The sequence below is a fragment of the Formica exsecta genome, unplaced genomic scaffold (assembly GCF_003651465.1).
Source record: "Formica exsecta isolate Colony F162 unplaced genomic scaffold, ASM365146v1 scaffold21, whole genome shotgun sequence".
Lineage (NCBI taxonomy): Eukaryota > Metazoa > Arthropoda > Insecta > Hymenoptera > Formicidae > Formica > Formica exsecta.
Genome location: NW_021849398.1, coordinates 3,626,986 through 3,650,641, shown reverse-complemented (window position 1 = coordinate 3,650,641; position 23,656 = coordinate 3,626,986). Strand labels below are relative to the sequence as shown.

The following is a 23,656-nucleotide window of genomic DNA, read 5'->3' as shown; positions in this document are numbered from 1 at the left end:
GACTATATAAAGATTTATTTATCTGCAGTAGCGCGCAACGAGTTTTTTTTTCCAATCACGCCAAATCTCGTAACCATCGGTCTTTAATGATATCTCGTCGATGGTGTTTACCATGTTTGTTATTATTCTTTTGTTATGTATATGATAAAAAAATTTGTTTCTCTCATGAGATGATAATGAAACAGATGAGGTAATAAATTTTCATATATATACACCGCATATCTGGATTTCTTAACTTGGATTAAAATATGCAGAAATTTTCTTGATTTATTATTCTTTCTTTTGCAGAGTAAAACAATTTATATATGATACAACACTGTGTGTATTGATATATTTTCAGTCGCTGTTATGCTCAGCTGTTTTCTTGCATTTGCTCCTTCTCCGAAAAATAAATCTATATTATGGATCTTCCTTATTTTGTATATCTCTCTATTTTGAGACAATGATCTTCCCGTAAACTGAAATTTCTTTCGTGACAAAAATAGATCCGCTAATGCAAAGAATGTAAAAATTTATCACTGGAAATTGTAGAAAAAAAACGTGGTATTATTTCTAATAAAAGAATGGATATCTATTAATGAATATCTAATCTAAGAATAGAGATTGAGAGGAAATTCCAGAACAGAAAGGTGGTACGTGTAGTATTTGCTTTATTTCTAGTAGAGAAAATGTGTACACAAGTGCAGCTAAAAAGAGCAACCACCTGCTATCACGTGCTGTTCCGTTTGGTTGCCATTTTAATAATGACTGATGGTATAAACATAGATGGCCGTCTGTCAATGAATGTCAAGTTTCGTTAAGGCGTCTTTGTGATGCTTTATCGTGCAATTATGTGCCTGTATATTTACTTTTCACATCTTACATTGAGTATAATAATATGTAGCACAGTTTGCTCAAGGTACGTTCTTTCATTTCTTCGCAGATCTTTGAGTTATGACACGTTTGTTTGTGTACACATCTCACAGTAGTATGTTTGTTTATCAAGTAGATCTGAGTACATGAAAACAACACATAAAAACGAAAACAAAGATACCTACACATTTCTCATTCTTTTCGTGAAATAAATTGTATTAGAAAAGCGTACGTTACACTAATTAAATTTGTTTAATTTATATTTATATCATAATATGTGGATATAATCTATGTAAATTTATTAGATTTTAGCTAATATGACAATAGGTTAATTTGGGATACAAGCTCTTGTAATTATATATCGCTTGTTAGAGATAGAGAGAAATAGAGATACAAAGAAGTTTATGTAAAAGATTCTCTAAATTTTCTTTCTTAAAATTCTTTTTACTTTCCTACACCTTTTTTATTAGTATAGTTCTAGTTTAGTATGTATTTTATATTGATAGGAATCCAAATATATAGTTTAAAAAAATTCATGGAGTAAAATTCTTCTAAATTTCTATTGAGCTATACAAGATAAATTAAATAATTATATGAAAAATGAGACATATATATATATCTATATATACAGTGTGGTAACTGGCAACAATTAATAGTGCAAATTATATTTTACATAAAAGAATGATTTTTATACTTAAAAGCTCAAGTATAAAGTGTCATATCACTTTATTTAATCAATCATAACATTCAATAATACATAATTTAACTGATAAATGTATTCTGTTTAAATTTTTACATAAGGACATGCGTTTTGTTATGTTACGATACATTCGATTGTAGGTAATACCTAGTTTTCAATATCGTAGGCAACTATGTCGTATGGAGTTTTGACAAGATTCGAAACATATCTCAACGCGCTCCATTTTGTAATTTACATACGTAATACAAACAATGAGACTTGAATAGCATATGTGAGATTGTATTTACATGAATAACTTCGTTATTGCGCGCTTTGCATGCTAACAAATAATTTATTGTATTTTATCCATATGTACTCTTGTTTGACTGAATCCTTAAGTATCAATGGCAAGAATCTCTTTTCGCGTTTTCCTTTTCTCTTTCAAGAATTTTACTGCAGCTGCAGTAAAGATGATGCCTTGAATTACGATGTAACTTACAAAGTACAAATAATATTACACACATGTTTCGAATCCTATTGCATTAAGAGTCAAATGATGGTTGTCGCATTCATTCATCCAAATAACATATGTACATAGTATTCCCTCAAGACCAATCTTCATTGTCCCCATCCCTATTCCCCCAACACAAAGTGAACAGATTAAGGCTCCAGCAGGCTATAGGCTACATTCTACAATGTACAATGTATTATGTACTTTGTTAGTTTTCGTTTCCGCATACAATGTCTGGCTGTGTAATGTGTAGTAAGCGATAGCACCAAGAGACTTCCCACTTTTGCTTGTAAATTTGAATGATTCTTTCGCGACGGAGTGACATACTTTAATGCAATTTAGAAACCAAATTGCGCAATGATCAACATTTATTTCATTCAGTAGTTCATATTTAAACTTTGTAACGTATCCATTATATATAATAGACATACTTATTATAAAACAATATACATTTTAACAAAAATGTATATAGACTTATACTTTTATGTGTGAAATATAAAGTTGGATAAAAATAGTAGGCCTTGCCCACCAATATCTGTTAAGAGTTATGTTTCCTTGTTTTTCGTACTTTATGTGTATTGAATGTGATAATGAACACTTAACGGTGTGTTCGATACCGGCAAATTATAAATAGACACATCTAATGTCCTTGTATTACGTTTGATATATTATGCAGTTGACATCACCCATGGCCCCAGCATATTGTATCGACAAATAACTTAATGATTGAAGTATATACGTATACGTATAGTCTTTTTACTCAATTTTCAAATACACGAGATGTCATCGCGCCATTTTAAGTGATCTAAGTCTTAAGGATTACAAGCAATTTGTCTTCTTTTTAAAATGAGAGTCTAAAGAGATATTTCTTTTATACCCGACATGGAACTATTAATTTCGCTATTTTAATTGCACATCAGTACATGTGTAAAAAAAACTTATTTTTTTACATATATCATGTTATATTTATCGTACAGACTTTTCGCTATCCATAATTATGTTCATAAAATGTAAATAACACATTATGCAAATTTTAATATTTGATTCAATTCAATAATGAAATGATAGAAACTATTTTGCTTTGAGTCAGGGTGAACTGTCAAGTGACAGATAAATTGTGCTAGAACAGATTGATGTAGTTGTATAGCGATAAGATTATCAATAAAATAATAACCTCAGTGAATATATATAATATTGTATACCAATTTTTGTTGTATTTGCAATAAATTCTTACAAGCAAAAACGAATATGTAAGTTAAAATATAAATGAACATTATCAGAGAGATATCACTGATGTTATTATATTTTTGATAAAATTTGTAGGAATTTACAAGTTTTATGTCAAAGTTGAAAAACTGCATCCTCTCTTCCAGCATCTGTTCATTACTTCATAACTATATAATTATAGCTTAAATTTATTTTCGCTATTCGTGTTTCACAAATTTTAAGCTATTCAACACATTGAATTGAACTTCAGTTCGATCACTTAACATAAGAGCAAGGATTCCCATTACCCCATTATAAATAGTAAATATTTCTTTTACTTCGACAGTTATTAATCGTTTTTATGTCCATCCGAAGTTAAAGATTATATCTTGCGCTATGCTGCATAATGCGAATATCATGGATATAGTTTTAAAAAAGATGATCAGAATTAAAGCGAAGAAACATTTATACAAAGGTTCCACTGTTGTGAATACTGATCCTATATTTTACAATCATCATATTTATAGAAATAATGCATGTTTATACCAAACTATTCAATATTACATTACTTTATGCCGAACTTGTGTGTGTAAAAATTTAGGGAAATCATAATTTTAATTAATTTCTTTTACACAATTAATAACGCCGAAAATGTTAATTAAATTTCTTTTTTTTTATTGCTTCTTGTAACATACAATATAGAGTCTAGAGGAACCTTGAGTGGTATGCATGAGTCGAAATATCTCTCTAATCAGACGTTACTTAGTATTGTTATAGTTTGCTCCCATGCACATCACACGTCCAGACTTCACTCATGCAGCAAAATGCGCTTTTCTTCTCTTTTTCTTTTAATTATTTCTTTTAATATTATTATTATTATATATAAAAAAATCTATTTCTATTGACTTTTAAGCTCTTTGCCGATACTATACGACACAATTTTGTTCCAGTCGATTTTCGTTCGCATTACCGGCAGTTGTCTTCGCAGTGCCTTAAAGGTGGTGTCGGACATCGTTTGATAATTCTCGGAAATTGCCGTTTGATAATCATTTTCGGATTCTTCGACAAATCTTATCAAATCTTTTGCTGTTTGTTTTTCGTTAGAGATGGGCAGGCTCTCCTTTACTTCTTTGCTACTGACCAATTGTACGTTTCCATCCTCATAGTAATGTACTTGTACTTTGAGGCTACCTCTTAATTCGGCGTTTCCTGAATTTGGAGTGAAACTTACGGTCCAGACCGAACGCCAACGACCGTTCCAGAAGTTTTTAGGTTGAAATTGATGATCTTCTATGCACGCCGTTAGCGTTACGTTTCCTGCATAAAAATTAATGTTATTTCTCGCGTGTGCGACTTGTTTAGGCAATTATTCGAACAAAATAATAATTACCTCCAAAAGATTTCCCAAAAACTGAGCAGGCGCCGTGTCTATAATGACTTTGTGTGTAACTCGTTATCTCATCTTGAAAGGCTGATCTCCAAGGCTCCGCTATAGGATCTGGTTCATAAGGTTCATAATCTTGCGCCTCCTTCCTCAAGTGATCATATTTAAAACTTTGCTTACTACGTGCATCATAAAACCTTTGAGAACTCAAATCATTGTGTTCGGTTATAAGCGCTGGATGATCACTTCCCTCTATCTGTGTGCGAGGAAAAGAACAGAATTGAAATATTTATTTTAGTTTACATATCTGGTTTTATATATGCTACTCAATGCACTGAAAGTTTTGCGAGCATTTATGATTTGATATAGAAAATATATAGACAGAACATCGGATATAATCTTAGTATTCTTATAATATTGTGGAACAAATTATTCACAGCAAAGATAAGAGATATTGCAACATTTCTTTCGGACAGGCAATGTCTAACTTTAGTCGAGTTGTAAGATGTATCAAAATATACCAAAGTAATATTCCAGTGTGAGCAAAAAAAGGAGATAGAAAACAGTTTTTGTTCATATATTAAGAAACATTGCAAACTTGCTACTTGTTACAATGGTGTTGTTACAATTCTCATCACCTTTTGATCAATAGAATTTCTATAATCTAGTATGAAAATATTAAGTATCCGAACCGGTGAAGTGCGAGAGGTGCAAGGGGGATACCGGTCGCGTATCGGTGCCTCGGGTCAAAGCCAAGGTCACCTGTATAAATCCCGGTAATCCCACTTAACCTATTAACGCAGAGAGATAGAGAAAGTAAAGTCAGTGCGATCGCGGATTTTGGGAATCGGAACACTTGAGAAAAGGAGGGCGAGTGAGCGTAAGTACGCGGTGAGGGCGCGAACTCGCGGATTTCATACTTTGGGAAGAAGAAACATCGCGCGTCTGACGATAACAATGACGATGATGATAATGATAATGACGACGACGACGACGATGACAACGTCGACGACGTGGATGAAGATGACGACGATGACGACGACGACGACAGTACCTTAACAGGCGTGAGCTGGTCCTTGTTGTACTGCGCGAAGGCCCCGGACGCGCCCTCCTTCAACAGGTTGTCGTTGTTGAGCAGAACCCTCACGTCGTTGAACACCTCGTTGAACTCCCCCGGTGGCGAGTGCAATATAAAATCCGAGACTATTCGCACTTTTTCCTGGTCCGGAATCGCCGCATCTCCGTCCGCCGCCATCTTACCTTTCCTACTGGCACGCACACTCCGCCGCCACCGCCGCCGATGTCAAAAGCGAGGGTACGGTGCGGTGGTCACGGACAGGTCAGGTTGTGCTGGATCTCTTTTCTCTCTCTCTCTCTCTCTTTCTTCTTGGTTCAGCGTCTCGTGGTGCCGCTCGCAGTGGCGCTTCGCAGCGCCTCGTATACGTATGTACATACCTGGTGATGCGATGCGACCAACTCATCCTAGCACCTCTCTCTCTCTCTCTCTTTCATTCGCGAAAAGAGATAACAGCTACTTCGTCATTCGTGAATCCTCTCCTCACAATATAGCTCATCAAAAAGCCTTGTCGTGGCAGCTCGCGGCTCTCTTCGCGGTCGAAAGACGCGGGGAAAAAAAAAAAAGATCAGCGCGTCGAACGCAAAAGATGGACAGAGAGCGAGAGAGATGGAGGAGGAGGAAGAAGAAGAAGAATAGCCTCGTTAGCACCTCTCTCTCTCTCTCTCTCTCTCTCTCTCTCTCTCTCTCTCTCTCTCTCTCTCTCTCCTTCCTTTCTCCTTTTTTCTTTTCTTTCCGGGTTCCTTCCCCCCGAAGCATCACCACAGTTTCTATACACATCGGACTTTTCTTCTTCACGGCCGCGCTGTTTTCCCTTCAAAACGTCCACCTGCCGTATCGTTATTCATGACGATGATATTTTTGCTTTCGAGAAACTTTTAATGACGGTCAGTATATATAATTGAATGATGTTACGTAAAAATTAAGCTACAAAAATTAAAACTAACAGTAAAGTTATTAATATACTTTTTTTTTACTATTAGTAAATAAATAATACTTATTATTAATAGTACTAAACACTTATATATATATATACTAATATTAATAGCATAAATTTTACTTATTTAATACTTATTAATAATATAATATTTTTATAGTATTTATTAATAGTATTAAATACTATTAATACTAACCAAGTAATACCTAGTCTGAATAAATTTAATTAAAAATATCGAGCTTTTTTCTTGTTAATCTAATCGTTCATATAGATATATGTTTGTGTGCATAATTTTTATTCATTCTTCATTTTTTTTATTTTCTGGATTGATTATTCTTGCGTAACACCCTATGATTATGCACTCGGGTTGTTCGGAGAAAGGGTGCGCAAATGATTTTACAGGTCGGTGATGGGGAAACTTCGAATATTATGTTTGATATTATATATCGCAACTTTTTGTTAAAATGCGATTATATAATCGAGTGCACATAAAGAATACCATTACAAAATATTTTCTTATATATATTAATATTAATGAAGATCCTTGAATCTGGAATAGTCTTTAATTTCGTATTTATATATTTTCCCGAAAATTACATATTTTTTTCTCAATAATTTCTCTTTGATTAGGATGTTAAATTTATTCCGTTATTTCGTAATATTTTTTCTACGACATTTAATAAAGCTTTATACGGAGAGATGATTCATACAGGGTGGAGATCGAATGAGGATGAATCACATTATTTGCTCTCGGAAAAGTCCTTTATATTTAGAGATACAAGTGTTTGGTAGAACACAGTTCTGGATAACCACATATGCATGTGTGTGTGTGTAGCGTTTTAATCTCGAATCTGGCAGCCAAAGCGATAACCAGCGATAATTATTGTCACTTGCATGCGCTCTATATAGTTTTTAGCATAATTTTATTAAATATATAGAGAATATTATCATTATAATTTTATGGCATATACGTATAAAGATAACTATTTAATATAATATCTCTATTTAATCACTCATTCATCTATTTAATATTTCATTAATATTAATATTTATATCTTTTTCTATTAATAATCCGAAGATTGCATACTATTTGCACAAATGCTATCAGTACAATATTTTTGAAGTCTTGTCGGAAAGAAAGTAGAAAAATGTATACAAATGTTTATTTAAAATAACAAATATTAATAAGTATGCTTTTATTTATTAATATTAATTTATCGTTATATGTGTATGTACTCTGAGAAATTACGTATCACTTTGAGATATTATCGTGTCGAGAATAATCGAAATAATATAAACCGAAATTAGCAGAGAATTGTAAAGTCGATTACTCGAATTCTTTTATTCACAAATCATGAATAGATTAAAATCGATAAAATACGTTTAATTATTTTTGTGTGTGCAAATAAATACAATGTGTGGAAAAATAATCATTGTTTTGGTAAGGAAAAGAATTTACAAGAGAGAGACATAGATATGTGTAATATAAATATAATGCTAATTATAAAGAAGGAATGACAATTAATTTGTAGAGAGATTTGTTTCTCTGTCACGTTATTTTTTTCCAAATTATAATCTCTTTTTCTGTTTAGCAATTTATTTATTAACACATTTTATGAATAAATAGCAATATTAATTCTATATTAATTTTTCAGCGTTCGTATGTGCTAATCAACGTTTTAAAGAATTATCAGTTCTAAGTGATCAGTCTATATGTTGGAATTCTGATTGAAAATGGCAGACGATCCGAATCGTGACATTTTGCCCGTAAAAGAAGGCTCTGTCGCGGACACAATTGTTAGTGGGATAGGTTTGTATATGTATACATACATTTTTACGAATTTTTTTACGAGATACAAACATTTTATATGAAAGAGATTCTAATATATTATATATATTTTAGTTTTTATTTTTTTTATTTTATACGATACTCTTTTTATAATATCTAATTTTTGTTTTATTTTTACCAAATATATGCATGATATATAACTATGTGTAACATTTAAAATATGAAAGATCCTAGGGAACGTCATCTCGTTTGCAAGCTCGATCGCTATCAGTTAGAGGACAAGTATCTACGTTTACTCGATGAGACGAACAATCTGAAGAAATTATCAAATTGCCAGGAAGACAAGATTAAGCGGCTCGGTACAAAGTTAATTAGACTGGCCAGTAATCCAAGATCGTGCGGATTAGCGTTAGATATTGCCGACGATAGAAACAAAATGACTGCGCTCGAACTCGAAAACACTAAGGTAGATTCGAAATAACGACAAATCTTCTATATAGCGATACGATAACAGGATTCTTATATTTAGAAGAATCTCATTTTGAAATTACATCGTATTATTTCTGTATGATATATTCTAATAAATTTCTTTATATATTATTTGTGTTAGTATAGTAGATATTATCACAAATTATACTTTTTAATGAAATTAATATAAATGAAAGATTATGATAAAAAGTAGATCATTTTTAAATTCCCTTTAATACCATAAATGTTTTATAGCGTATTTTTATTTATATAAAATTTTAAAAATTTAATACTTTTTTTTTGCGCTAACAATATATTTTTAATGAATATTCTATTAAATGTTTTAGTTGAAGGAGAAAATCGCTGTGATGAGAAATCAATTGTTGAGTCACACGATAAACGGTAGATCGTCATCGCGCAGTCGTAATCTCGTTAGGCCATCGTCTTCCGGACTCGTGTAAGTACAAGCATACTATGAGATATATGCTATGACTCACTGTTGCAGCACAATGAAATACCAAACCGACTTTTTTTAGGACGTGCCGAAGTGAGAATAATCGCACGAGAGTACCGTCCTGTCAGTGTATCGTTGGAGCAGGAGACGATGATAACGACATGCGAAATTACATCCTTAAAATCGAGGTAAAACAGCATACGACAACTCGAAATATTTGCACACATTTAATTTTCGTCATATTTCCTCATTTACCTAATTCAGCAATTATGTTTTAAATAAATACAATAAAATAAATTTATACAGGATAATAGATGATCGGAAATAACAAAAGAGATAGAGTAAAATACTACTCGCATATAAGTTACTTTGCGATTTTATGCCCAGGTGATTAGAGTCTCGCGAATACGTAAAGTTGCTCGTTATTAATGTATTATGCGCCATAATTTCCGCCTAGCGTCCAACCTTTCTTCGTAGAAACTGGAGGCGCAGAAGAAAGATATGGCATGTCGTATAACAGAGTTAGAGAAAGAGCTGGCGCTTTCGACTAGTACTCAAAAGGAGAAGATAGCGGAGAATGTGGAATATATACGAGTCTGGCGACAGATGAAGCAATTGAATGATAAACTAATGACGGCCCAAGAGAAAAACGCCGCGCTGACCACTGAAATTAACGACTTGAAAAAGACTCTTGAACGAACGACGAGGTATATTCGTTAGTTCTCTCTTAAATATATAACATATTACTAGATTTAATAAATTCTTAATGTATGAAATTGATTACATATTATACATTTTTTTCTCTAATAAATCACGTTTCTTGTCAAATATAATAATTGTTAATAAATTTTAAATGCATATATGTATATTTAAAATTTAAATATAATAAAAATATTTTTTGTCAAAAATGGATAGGTTGTTTCTAATTTAAAAATTTATGATTTCTTCAGGAATAATCAGGAGATCGCAGCTGTTCTTACGTTAGAGAGGACGCGCATAGCCGAGATTGACCATCAGATGTTAAAGGCGAAAAGTTCACAACTCACGTTACGCGAGAAAGATGAACAGATACGGGATTTTATGAACGAAATTAAGATATTGCAACAACATAATAATGAGCTTATTGCACTTACTTCGAAATATGGTCAAGTCGAATTCGAGAATATAGAATTAAGAAAAAAGCTTTCTGAAAATACTCAGGACCAACAATCTTTGAAAATAGCATTCAATAATGAGCAGGCTAATATCATAACATTAAAGGCAACAAATGAGCGATTACTCGCGAAACTTCAAGAATTGCAGACAAACATAGATATCTTAACGGTACAAGTAGCGGTTAGTATATCTGTATATATATTTTAGAAATTGTTAATAAATAGTATACTTGAATGATTTCCAATTTTGTGATATTTATAGTCTTTTCATAAGCAAAACGGAAAGTGCGACGCTGTCAACTCAGAAATGACACTATCATCGGACGTAAAGCAATGCATGAAATGTTGTGAGATGTACGACAAAATTATGCAGCTGGAGAAACCTGTCAGCAATACGCGAGAAAGTTTGCAATTGATGGATAAATCGGTACAGACAATAATCATCACTGCCAGCATAAAAGAACAAAGTACAATGACGAGAAGTGAAGAGAAAATAAATGAGAAGAAGACATCGTTGCAGTCGCCGTTGAAAGAATGGAAGACGAATCCGGAAACAAATGGCACGAATGTTTTATCCCGCGAAAAAATATTAAAACTGTTGGATCAGGCGCAGATTAACACACCTCTGGACGCGTCGAGGATGACCCCGAAGGAAGAATATACGGGTATTTTGGACATATCTCAGAGGCACAGGCAAGTCGTACCTCTCGAGAAGCTATTGTTCGGTGATTTTAATTGTTAATAGAGACTTTATCATTTAGTATTATCAGATTTTTGTTATTATTTTCTTTAGTGGTAAAATTTCGCTAACTCATTACAAATGTAAGTATTTATGATAATGTAGCATCGATATTAAAATATTACATGTCTCGTATAAGTAATGGAATTATAATAAATAGTATTAGAACATTCATAGGAAAAGATACATAATTATACCTAATTCTCTTTAGCTAAAATTAGAAAATTGTAAGATAGAAATTTTTTTGTGTAACATCAAATAACAAATATGTATTTTATAAATTCAAGTACAGGCAAAATATATAGCATTTATTGCTATATATTTTGCAACAGCACAAACATCTAACGAAGAAGATTAGTTAAATGTTTGATATTGTGTTAGTTAATGTTAGTTGTGTTAGCGCTTATATGTACATGTTATGTGAGTAGATATATTTTTAACTTTTTCTGCTTATTTCCTTGATTTAATAACTATAATTAACATTTTATATTTCGTATTTGTTGTATTGTAGATTATAGGGAAATCAATAATTTGTGTATCACAGAAAACCTTGTGTGTTCAAAGAGTTATAAAACAGTTTCTTAATATTCTGGAAAAGTATATAGGACATTTTATACGTTCATCAATTTATAAATAAACATATAATTATAATAGCGTTTTATATAATATATATACTCTCATTCTGTTACACTTATTTTTTTATGTCACATTATACTGTGTAAATTTTTATGTTTTATAATACTATATAAAAGATTGGAACATCATTGTATATGATATCATCTTAGGTATTTATTACAGTGATGGAGAAATATCTTCTCGATTACTTCGTGACGAATCAAATCCTGAGAGTTCACAAAAAAGGCTCGCGGAAAATCCGAACCTAGCATTAAATCAAATATTTCTGACTCTGTACGATGTCTTGCAAGAGTACATATCGTTTAGTAATGCCGATGAACGAACATTTCCGAGCCATCAAGTTTCTACGCTCAAGAATTCGTTAATTGATGCTAACAACAACAATCTTTCTGTGATAACTACTCGTGGTATTAAGCAAAACTGTCTTTGCTCAGATGCAGCGGTAAATTTCGGTAATGATAATCGTGTAAGAATGATCGACAAAGATTATACCGTATGCATTGACGAATATATCTATGAAAGCGAAAAGGCAGGCGATATTGTATCCGCAATAATGATAAAAAATGTTACGCGAAATTTAGATTCTGATTATCGTTGTACGAGCTGTGCTCCTCAACGAAGTGCCGTTGATACCAAGGATAGCAGGAATTTCACTTGTGAAAAGAAATCTGCAACTGTCTTAATGAAAGATACTGGTTCATCGATGAAAGGTCCGCTTGACGTTGATTTCTTTCCTTTGATTCATGAGAAGTACAGGAAATCATACCGCGATATCAGTAAAGACTTCTACGTAAGTCAGTGCAAGATGCTTCTCCGGTAAAACGTAAATTTTTTTAATATAGCGTAACACGTCGATGGTTTCCGTTTAGGCAGAAAAGACTGTAAAGAAATTGAAGAGATTAAAGACGCCGCACTACTCTAGATGTAATTTAACGTGCCATTTGCGCAAAGCGAAGGATCCGCTGGAAGAGGAGCAGAACTTACCCTGTAGAATCGAATGTCTAAATGATAGTATGAAATTACCAGTATGCCCGACGGAATGCTTTCCTCTATTAATTACCGATAGGCAAGGTCTCATCGAGATTCACATTTCGCGACTGCAACTTTCTACATCGGTTAGTATCGCGAGTAAAATGATACAAAAGTTTGCCAAGAAGCTTTATGTGTAATATATAACAAATAAAATAATGAACTTGTATTTTATTTTGTACCATCAAAATATTCATGTATTTTAATATCGCGTTGATCATTCTATACTTATCCATTTTTCCCACATAAAACAATGAAATTATAATACAGCATATAAATTATATATTATTAACTTAAAGACTATAAAACGTTGTGCACGATAAGAAATGTGAAATATAAAAAAAAATACTTTTTATTGGATATATGTATATTATATATAGATATATAAAAAGAGTCTATCATTTATATTTTTAAACTGAAAAAAAATCATTTTATTATATTTGCGTTTTGAAATCATCAGGTCGCGAAAATTCCAGAAGAAGAAGACATATGTAATCTTCATATTTACATAAGCTGGGATATTTGGGGCGAAAAGACTGCTTACACGCCGAAAATGAAGTGTCCCAATCTGATCTTCAACTCGTCCTCCGTGTATCGCATAGCGGATCTTTTTTCCTTCTTCAAGAATGTACTGTCGGAATACCTGGTTTTCCGAGTGAACATTGTTCGTCGAAACGACACCAGCTCTACGCTCGCCCGTGCGAAAGTGTCCATCAAGGATATCCTGGATTATCCGCAGAACAAGTTACATTACGTTGTACCTGTGAACAGCGTCATTTCTTGCTTCTTCGGAGTCAATTTTGGTCAGCTATCGCTCTGGGTCCGATTGAGCTGCAACGTCGACATGGTCGAAGCCTTTAAAAAGCAATGCGGCATAACATCACTGCGAGACGTTTTTCCGGAACCTTTGATAAGAAAGGACATGATTGGCATGCCGGAGAAAAGTTTTGTTCCTTCGGTCGACGAGACGACGGTCGAAGATACACGTCCAAAGGATGAAGATCTAAAGGATAGCACGATACACAAAGAGACAAAGGAATTACATATTCGATCGCCCTTAGACATAAGTAATTTCATAATTGCATAATTAAGATTTGTATATTTTTGATTCAAATTTAACTGTGTGTGAGAAACTGCGATTATTAAAGCCGCAGATTATGACACTGAAAACTCGGAAGATGATAATTATTTCAACTCGAATAATGAAGATCTCAATTTTCCCCGCAATGACGAGAGCAAAAAATCCGAAGAGGATAGAACTGCAACAAGATCGTAAGATCTTTTTTGTTATTTCCTTCTTTTATTTAGAAAATCTAATTTGCTATTTTTTGCAAGATATGACAAGAGAAAATCTTACAGAAAAATAGCATCTTGTACAAATTTATCCTTTTTACACACATTACAAAAGTTATATAAACGATTTTAATTAGTCCAGATTCCGACGCACTTACGGATAGCAATAACGAGAGGCAGAGAAGCAACGATCTGAGGGATTCACCGAGCATGAAGGAATTTAGGACTTTAATGGAGAATGTAAGATACGTTACGCAATCTTATGAAAAACTCTCGCGATTGTATGAAAGATAACGAAAACGCTCGATCTGGAAATTATCGAAATTCCGGTCGTATTCAGGACGTTTCGATGCTCGAAGGAAAAGATAGCGTGATCCGCGACTTGGGCGAGATTCTCTCGGAGAAAAACTGGGAGAGGTATAGGCGGAAGAGCCAGCTGATTTCTGCCAGTATAATTAGTAATTAATTACGTCTCCGTACTCACGCATTCATATGCCGATAAAAGTAGCGTTTACTCAACTAGTCGTCCAAAAATATTTGCAGGAGATAAGTCGTTAAACATGGATGTGCAAGATAACCAGCATGACTCTAGCGTACGAGATTGTTCCTTAGTTATACTTGCTCAGTTATACTTAAGATGCTTCGCGAGAAGGATGCTAGATTACGAACATAAACTTTGTGCGATAAAAGCTACCTAGAATACATTTCACTGCCTGGTTATTTAATGAAAATGTAATCTGGGATTTATAATTTTTTTTTAAATTTAATTTAAAATTGATATTTATTTATTAAATGATTAAAATTTATTAAATTTTGCATTGAGATCATTAGTACTATTAATATTATTTACTAGTAATATTATTTTTGATATATTTTTGACGACGTCATCTTTAACAAATATAGTAACGTTGTACACTAGCACACTTCTAATATAGAAGGGTATATCTAAAACTATATTGAAAAGTATATCGATTTCCAAATATATGTAACATTGTGCGTGACATTGTAATTTAGCGTAATTATTAATTCTGACTTTTTATTTTTACCTTTTTCAGCACCTCGAAAAAGATACAATAACCATAGAAATAGTGAGCATACAGCTTCTGGACGAAAGCTTTGTCATGCAAGATGATGAGATACATTTGCTTTATGTGGAATATTCCTTCCTCGGACATTGCGGCGAAGATATGGAAACCGTTTCCGTGACAAAGCCGAAAACAGCTAATCAAGAAATATTCTACAATTTTAAAAGAAGTAAATCTATTATTTATATATAAAGACAAATGCTTTTTTAATCGCAGGAATAATGGAATGAATATTGTGATTTTAGCATTTCGAATAGACGAAAAGACACATCCTGTAGAGAGAAATAGTTTACGCTCCATGTTGGCTGAATCTACAAGTCCAAATGTCAAATTTATTATCATTAGCGAACCATTACCCGAGGAAACAGATATTAAGGATTGCGAAGAGATTGGGTGAGTGCTGTGATTTATTTTATTTGTAGTATTTTTATAGCATTTTGTGTTGTAAAAGCGATACATAAAAATATTCACTCGTTCTCTCTTTGATTATAATAAATAGTTTTAATCTTACGGTGTGCGTAATAAGTCTATATATATATAATACTTAATATTTGATAATGGATCTTTTCTAGTTATGCAATTTTTAATATAAAACAATACGCACTTGGTGATGGCAGCGAATATGTATCATTGCCAATCAAAGATGATCGAAATAGACAAATTGGTACACTGAAGGTAATATATACAAATGGATCATCATTTTATTAATCATTATTAAATATCGATTATTAAATCTCTAAGTTTATTATATTATAGATCGTTGTGTCGGGTTTTGATGTCATTCAACAATGTTTATCGGATATTAAAGCAGTTAACAACGATTAGTATAGCAATGTGGCAAACGGATGTTATATAAGCATCTCGATTATTTACATCTAATTAAAGTTCGCGCGCACACACACATTCGCAAAAGATCAATGTTTTGTCTGAATTAGTCAAGAAAATTAAACCTCTAATCAAATTTACAAATAAAAATTTATTTTAGATCGTCTACATAATGTGTACTTTCTTAAATTATATTGATAAGATATCGAGCAATATTAATATAATTATTAATGCTCAAGAAAAATACAAAGCTTGCACTTTTATAAGATTATATAAATTATTACTAATATAAAAGGCTTTGCATCTTTTTTTTTAGCGATGTGCTACATTTTTTTAAAAATTTGTTATCATTCTATTAATTCTTTAAGAAAGTTTCTTCGCTAAATATATCTAAATTTTTCCTTTCTCTACTTTATTCTGTTGGAACGTATTATTTTGTTGTAACGTGGTATTATGTTGTACTGTATTATTCGAGGTCGAGGCTAGTGTTGCGTTCTCTTTGTCGTTTTCCTGAAGTAATCGTACGATCTCTCGATGTTTTCTTTTCATCTCCGATGATAGTTTAGTACGGCGAAATATGTCGTTAAAAATATTCGTGGCTATCTGAAAGTCCTCACAGTCCCGCGGATTATGAGCGATCGACCAAACCCCAACTATCGTATCGATACCTTGGCATACTCTGCACGCACCTGTGTATCATATCATAGATCTTTTTTTTAATTCTTTAATTTGTTTTTCTCGCGCATAATATAGAATTATAATTTATTTTCGGCCACGCGTCTCGAATACCTGCAAATACCGCCAGAGACTTCGTGCGATTGTCAATGCCGAGCAAGGAGAACGGTCCACCCGCCACGAACGGCGCGTATCCGGTCAGATTCCAGGTGAGATCCAGAAAACCCTGATGAGCGGGCGGTGGCGACAATCTCGCGAGAGTCACGTTTATGGTACAATTAGCGATTTTCATGTCGATTTGCATTCCACCCTGTGTGGTTACCCACGATCCCGATATCTTGCAAGGTAAACCTGAATAGAGTTTAATCCATTTATCAAAAGGTGTTTGTGTGTACATGTTTGAAAATATTTTTTAAATAAATGTTTTGTATTAAACTCTTTGATATTCGGAATAAAATCAGTATGCAAGTTTTTTTTTTTGCTTTATAGTTGTAACGGTAGAATTATTTATGAGGACTGATTTTTCTTTGAAAAAAGTTTTGAGAGAATAAATTTAATATTTAGTAAGTATATCGACTAGTTAAATTTTAAATTAAACTTTACAAGAATGCAGTTACTTATACTTTAATATTGAATGTCTTGCTAATTAAATGTCTTGCTAATTAAGGCTTAATATAGCAAAGTTGAGGAAGAGATTCGAATTAAGTAATAACCTTCTATTTGTTCGTTCTCAGTCGCTCGATCTGATTTAATCTCCTCCAGTTCGTTGACAATCTTTTCTAGTATTTGATTCGCGACTTCCTTGGTTTCGTTTAACGAAGAAACATACGCCCGTCGTGTATCTTCCATCGTCTTCGTCGCGGGTGCAAAATCGCCGTATGTCTTACTATTCGTCAATTCTTCGTTCTTGTCATTTTTGTATCGTTCGTGGAAAATTCGAGCAGCCGCTTTCTGTTTCGTTTTGCGAACTTCCTCGGCCAATGCTAGTTTTTGATCGATACTCTTGTATCGATCTGGTGTGACATATTTCTCTCGATCGGGAATCAAAATATGCTCTACCGGTCGATTGATAATCGAGTGAGAAAGAACCGAAACGTGATTATTGACTTTGTGCGGAGGCTGTCTTGTAGGACCGACAGAATAAATGTATTCATTGAACGCAGATGCGGGCCCAGCATTTTTCTCCGCAACGTATACGTTCAGAGTACCGGGAACTTTACGAAGGATGTGCGGTACGTTCATCGAAGCTCCTGTCGGGCCCCTCGCGTTGGGATAAAGCACCTGCATTTCTTCAGGTTTGCTCATCTCTGATTCGATACTTAAATTAGGATGTAAATGAAGAATGTTCAATCTATTCTGATCTTGTAGCACTTCGCTAGGAATTTGCTCGGTTTCGATTTGGTGACCGAAGATGGTATTCGCGTTGGTGGTAAGAATCTGCGCCAGATCGAGATCAGAATTAATAAAAGTATTAGTAGAAGTTTCTATTCCATTGGCAAACAATACGTTCTTTTTAGAAGATCGATCGATATTCGATATTTGAAATTGATTAAACGTCGGATCTTTTTGAGTTCGTTCGTCGGGAATATAATACAGGCTACCTGGATTGAATTTCTGATCGATTAATATCGGAGAATACGTGGTCATGTAATCGATAGCATTATCTTCCTCTGATTGAGCGATCAGGGAACGACCGCTCTCCCAAGGTTTCAATGAATCGTCATAAATTAAATCTTTATCATAGGAATCTTCGTTTGAGAATTGTCGCTTAAACTGCGAACGATGGTCGAACGGATTGTTGTTGAAGATAGAACTGCTGTTCGAGATTTGCCTGGCTATTCTATCGTTTCCAATTTCCGTTTCGTCTCGTTTCAATTGTACTTTAATTGCCTCGGGATTATTGTTGTTATAATACTCGGAATGTTCGATTCTTTGATCCTTTTTTCGAGAATTCTTCTTTCGCCTTAAGCGTTTTATCATGTTTTCATGTTTTGATGAAATTGCATCATCGATTTTCCGAAACTGTCGCTTCGAATGCGAAGAGTTCGCGATGTTATTTTTTAAGGAACGATGGGCATCGTTTTCAGTTATAGAGTTTCGTTGAATATTATTCTTTATTATTGAGTTGTTCGTTTCATCATTTATGATATTCGGCTGTTTTATGTCGATATGATTAGCAGGTGGATTTATTTTTCGTGGCTCCTTCTAAACAACAGTGCACGTGATTATTCATAGTTAAATTAAGACTTAAATAGAAAAAAGAATGTCTATGTTTAAGATTTATGTTTTGAATTTACAATAATTCTTAAGCGCTTCAGTCATGTTTCTATTCTTCATAAAATTTACAAATATTTCGAAATAAAATTGTCAGAAATTAAATTTGTGGACTTGTCTCTTCTATGACATAAATATCTTATCGTTACAAATTTATAATAAAAAATAGATAATAATAATACAAATAATATAATGATATCTTACCTACCTTAATATAATTTTGTCTGTGTAACCAAGGATAAACTTTGCGCTGTCTTATTCCGTGCCTATGTTTACTCCTCGTCCTTTTCCTTTTTTCTTTATGATTCGACAACTTGCTTAGCTTTCTCATATTTACCGCCGGTTTAAACACACTTTCCATCTCTTTTTGATCTACCAGTAAGTCTTTTACCGCTTTAGAATGATTATATCGAGGCTCGCTTAAATTTGCCAACTTTTTTATATTGCGTTGCAATTGCGGCGATCTGAGAGCTTCATTTGCCAATTTCCGCGCCAAGGATTTAGTCCTTTTTTGTTCGGAATCATCAAGCGCAGCTTTCAAACCTATATTTTCGTCGAATTTTTCAGAGGCTCGTTCATCCAAATTCGATCTTTTCATCATCGCTTCTTTCTTGCATACAATGCTGTTCTGTGTGTAAAAAGGATCCTTTGCAGAAGAGATGATTGATTGTTCGGCGCACGCATCATTGCAAATTATTTCGACTAGCAACGGTATAATCATGACGAACCTGTTTGATCAGAGAAGAAAAGAGCTTTTGTGTATTCATACCGTATCACACAATAAAATTATATCGGCGACTACCTGCCGGAGACAGACGGTGCCAAGTGTACCTGTAGCCTTTGCCTGTGTTTTTCGATATCATTTACAAAAGCATCTGTCACTTTAACGAGAAAATCCCTCTTTTCTCCCGGCTTTTAATTCTAGATTTATGTGTTTTGATCGTAATTCGAGTCTGACGCTTTCGCGCTTTATCGGCGAGAAAATGCACAATCCATTTTCATTTTTCTTCTAACCGCATTCGATAGACAAAAATTTGAGACCGCTAATTGAGACGTGAACAATGCTGTTTTCTCGCATCGTCGATCTCGTTTTGTCGCAGATCTCTTCATTAGATTAAAGGTGCTCTCACATAAAAATATTGTTTATAGCATATTTACACACATTATTCGAATTTTTTAAAATTACATCTGAAGAAATTGCAAACGCAAAGAGTTTATCAAATGTAATGATTGAATTAAGATATAATAATTTATCTTAAACTATTATTTCAAATTTATGTTAAACTATTATTTCAATCTTTTTAATCGTTTTTAATATTTTCGAGAATTATAGCAATGCTTCTTCGCAGAAAAATATTATATCGCATTTGAGTTTTGAGAGTCACATTATTTTTTTTAAGAATAATTAAGCTTTTACGCGATACTAAACGATTAACTCGCAATGCTAATACCAATGTGTAATAGACTCGATACACAAATAGATCTCATCGTCGTCGCTCCCGATCTAGAAACTGCTCTTTAACGGGACGTCACAGTTGATCAATAGCGGAGAGATTGTAGCCGGTACAACACGGGGCCTGTGTATTGCGCCAGTCGTAGTATCGATTTGGATCCGTAGAGAAATCCCTGGAGAGGCGTAGGCATCGATTATTATTAGAAGCGGCCGAAACGCGGCCGATTGACCGCGCCACGAATTAGCCTCCCATAATAATTGTTTTGTAACAATTGTGCGTTTTCATTTTTGCCATTGTGTGTAAAATTGAAATAGCCTTCTACCTCCTGGAAATTAAAATAATCTATGCGGCCTAAACGCGAAAGAAGAGACGGAATTATTGTCATTTTTTCTTCTTTCTCTTTCAAAATTATTTTTAGGAATAAGTTTTGAAAAATAAAAAAATGAAATCTGAAAAATAAAAACTTAATTAAAATGAATTAAAAGATAAATAATGTTGAAGCTAACTCAATGATTGTGAATTTACAAAATAAAATCCTACGTGTCAAAGATATTATCGCACGATTAAAGGAAGAAGATTGGAGAAGCGATTCAGAGCACCGCGTCGAAGACGCCGTCGATGACGACGAGGAGGTAGAGAATAGAAGAAGAAGAAGAAGAAGAATCGGTGCTCGGGCATCGGGACGTGTTGCCGCTGGCATTGGTAGCAGTCTCGAGATAGCCGTCGGCTGGCTTCCTCACCGACTCGGGCGATTTATTCGGGGATTCCTAGGTGGCCGAAGTGGCGAGCGAGCGACTCGACGACGTCTGGAGACCGGTCAGGAGGAAGATCGTCTAATACTAGGGAACCGAGCGATCGTTTTCCCCTTTCATGCGCTAAGGCCGATATACAATCTCCGGGAGAGGGTGGTGGTGAGAGAAAGAGAGAGAAAGAGAGAGAGCCGGAGGAATCTCGGAAGGATCCCGGAGAGGTCAGTGCACAGTTTTCTCTTCTTTCTCTTCCCCCGAGGGACGCCTTCGTCTTCTTCCCCTGATCGCATTTTCCTCCTCTCTGGCTGTCGTTTCGCTCTTCTTTTTCTCGGCCGTCCCGTGTAAGCTCGACTCATTGGTGCTATTTTCGCGCGAGTGTGTTGTGCAAGTGTCGAATGCGCATTAAGGTGGCGATTTCGACGTAGAGCTCGATAGGTCAGGTCATCTTGTGGGGTATCATCAATCTCACTCCGTCCGATCAACCCTCTCGATCGGACGCGCATATTCTCCTGTAAGCGTTATGCTATGTATATGTATATGTATGTATTATATGCAAGGGCAAGAGATTTATAAAATTGTTATATTTTGCTATGAATCGCGCGAGCGTCATTGTCATCAATGATCGGTACCAATATCGATAACTTTGTTTAATTTCCGATGCTGTAGAAATAAGTAAAAACAATTTGCATGCTTATTTATGACATTGTAATTGAGGTTTAGATTGTTTAAAACTAATGTTACTTATAAAAATTTCATTAATCTTGAATATTATTTACATTAATTATGTTTATTCTTATTTCCGCTGTATATAATTTCAGTCTCTAAATACACCGAGACTATAATGTGATACTGAATCAACATAATTGTTGGCACATCGCGTTGGCCTATCACTTATTTTGGAGAAGAAGATTATCGGTCATGTAGCAATAGTCGAAATTAAAGCAATTGACATAGATAGTTATGTCGATGATGGCCTAATAATAATTTTACGATGCGTGGTCTATTCGTCGAATTTTGTTTGACTGTTCTAGATGACAAATATAAAATGTTGACATTTTGCCATGCGGAAGCGTGATAGAATTTCGCGACAATAGTCTTCTTGAATTCCGAGCCTCCCAAACGGTGAAGACATACTAGGCAGATATTTTGTTTGAGCGAGACAGATGCCGATTAATAATGTCGCTAATTAGTATTGTCTGGAATTCGGTGTCGCATCGCCAACAAAACGCCTATTTGTGCGTCCGTTCGAGTTTTCGAAATATTGCATTTAAATAACTCGTTCTACTAAAAAAACAGCTAATGTTTTGCATCAATTTTTTTTGTATCAAAAGATGACACAGGTTCTATTAAATAAAGATAAATCATACAAAGTTTGTCGAGAAAAAGAAGTTCCAATATTAACTTCAATGTCAAATTATAAACTTAGTGACATTTATAGAATTAATTTATTCTCACTAAATCAACTGCTTGATAGATTATGATTGCGAACTGATTTTTTATTATACAAGCATGTATGTATTATGATTATTTTATGATTACGTAGAGTGGTACGAATATTTGCGAAATATGTTTGGCGTCAAAAGGCGAAACAATGAGGCGGCCAACCGAGATAGTGTATACATATAGCATGAAATTTCTGGCCAAATGAAACTCTGCACTGCTCTAGCCTAGTGCTCAAGGTGCTTCACAAAATAGCTGCACTATTTACCTGGCACGGTTTCCCAGAGTCAAGCATCCCAATGAATCAAACTGTAGGAAGGCCAAGTTTTTAGTTTTATGTAAACAGAGCATATGCATATGCGTCGAGGAATTTATATTAAGATTTTATTTAGTCGAAGATGCAAATAAACTTTAGATTTATTTTTAGAAAGACGATCAAAGGTGTAATTAAGTATTAGTAGTATTTTGGAAAAGTCAAATATATCTATATTTTTTAATTTCTTTAAATACAATGAAAAAATATATTTATATTACATTTTTAAAGCAAATCAAGATATGAACGTTAGTAAAAAGCTTCAAGCATTTTTTTATCTTGTCTCAAATTTCTTTTTGCGATACTCAATTTAATTACAATGTTAAAAAGATTATATAATTTTGTCGGATCTTAAATGTTTTTTTCGTTATGTTAAAAAACATTTAAGATCTGACAAAATCATACAATCTTTTTAACACGTTAAAAAATATTATTAGATAGAATAATACAAAAAAGCTCATTTACTGTTATTCGGAAGTAATCTATTTACCTTTTATCTTTAATCAAACCACTACCGGTAATAACCGTCTAAACTGCTAATCTTTGATCGCGACCTGCATTTGAAGTCTTGTCTTCTTATGATGGGGCCATGTGTTTTGGCCATGTGAAGTAGCGAATATATCAACCACCAACAC

At 33.8% G+C, this 23,656-nt stretch overlaps 4 protein-coding genes across 6 annotated transcripts in view; 2 read left to right on the top strand and 2 right to left on the bottom strand.

Moving 5' to 3' along the window:
• The first annotated feature begins 14 nt into the window (after positions 1-14).
• LOC115235099 lies at positions 15-16,263 on the top strand. The gene is made up of 19 exons (XM_029806679.1): positions 15-190; positions 289-898; positions 8,300-8,454; positions 8,661-8,899; positions 9,249-9,358; positions 9,438-9,543; positions 9,833-10,062; positions 10,306-10,690; positions 10,772-11,202; positions 12,047-12,336; positions 12,466-12,674; positions 12,754-12,999; positions 13,374-13,980; positions 14,062-14,185; positions 14,344-14,446; positions 15,262-15,460; positions 15,537-15,684; positions 15,864-15,966; positions 16,048-16,263. Exons 3-19 carry the CDS (start codon positions 8,379-8,381, stop codon positions 16,114-16,116), a joined length of 3,675 nt encoding a protein of 1,224 aa, XP_029662539.1. The 5' UTR covers positions 15-190; positions 289-898; positions 8,300-8,378; the 3' UTR covers positions 16,117-16,263.
• LOC115235093 (F-actin-capping protein subunit alpha) lies at positions 1,562-5,974 on the bottom strand. The gene is made up of 3 exons (XM_029806671.1): positions 5,687-5,974; positions 4,639-4,888; positions 1,562-4,565 (listed from the first exon to the last, which is right to left on the bottom strand). The coding sequence occupies exons 1-3, from the start codon at positions 5,885-5,887 to the stop codon at positions 4,147-4,149; spliced, it is 870 nt and encodes a 289-aa protein (XP_029662531.1). The 5' UTR covers positions 5,888-5,974; the 3' UTR covers positions 1,562-4,146.
• Positions 16,264-16,480: 217 nt separating the features above from the next.
• LOC115235085 lies at positions 16,481-19,571 on the bottom strand. Its single transcript, XM_029806648.1, has 4 exons — positions 19,274-19,571; positions 17,505-18,996; positions 16,906-17,142; positions 16,481-16,805 (listed from the first exon to the last, which is right to left on the bottom strand). Exons 1-4 carry the CDS (start codon positions 19,424-19,426, stop codon positions 16,507-16,509), a joined length of 2,181 nt encoding a protein of 726 aa, XP_029662508.1. The 5' UTR covers positions 19,427-19,571; the 3' UTR covers positions 16,481-16,506.
• A 1,612-nt stretch (positions 19,572-21,183) lies between these two features.
• Positions 21,184-23,656, top strand: part of LOC115235082 (obscurin) — a 48,351-nt gene continuing 45,878 nt past the window's right edge. For 2 of the 3 annotated variants that reach the window (XM_029806639.1, XM_029806636.1), the window contains exon 1: positions 21,184-21,489. The gene's annotated coding sequence lies outside the window, so the exon portion shown is untranslated. Of the gene's footprint in view, positions 21,780-23,656 lie in introns of all 3 variants that reach the window. The other variant, XM_029806637.1, reaches the window with a different exon arrangement.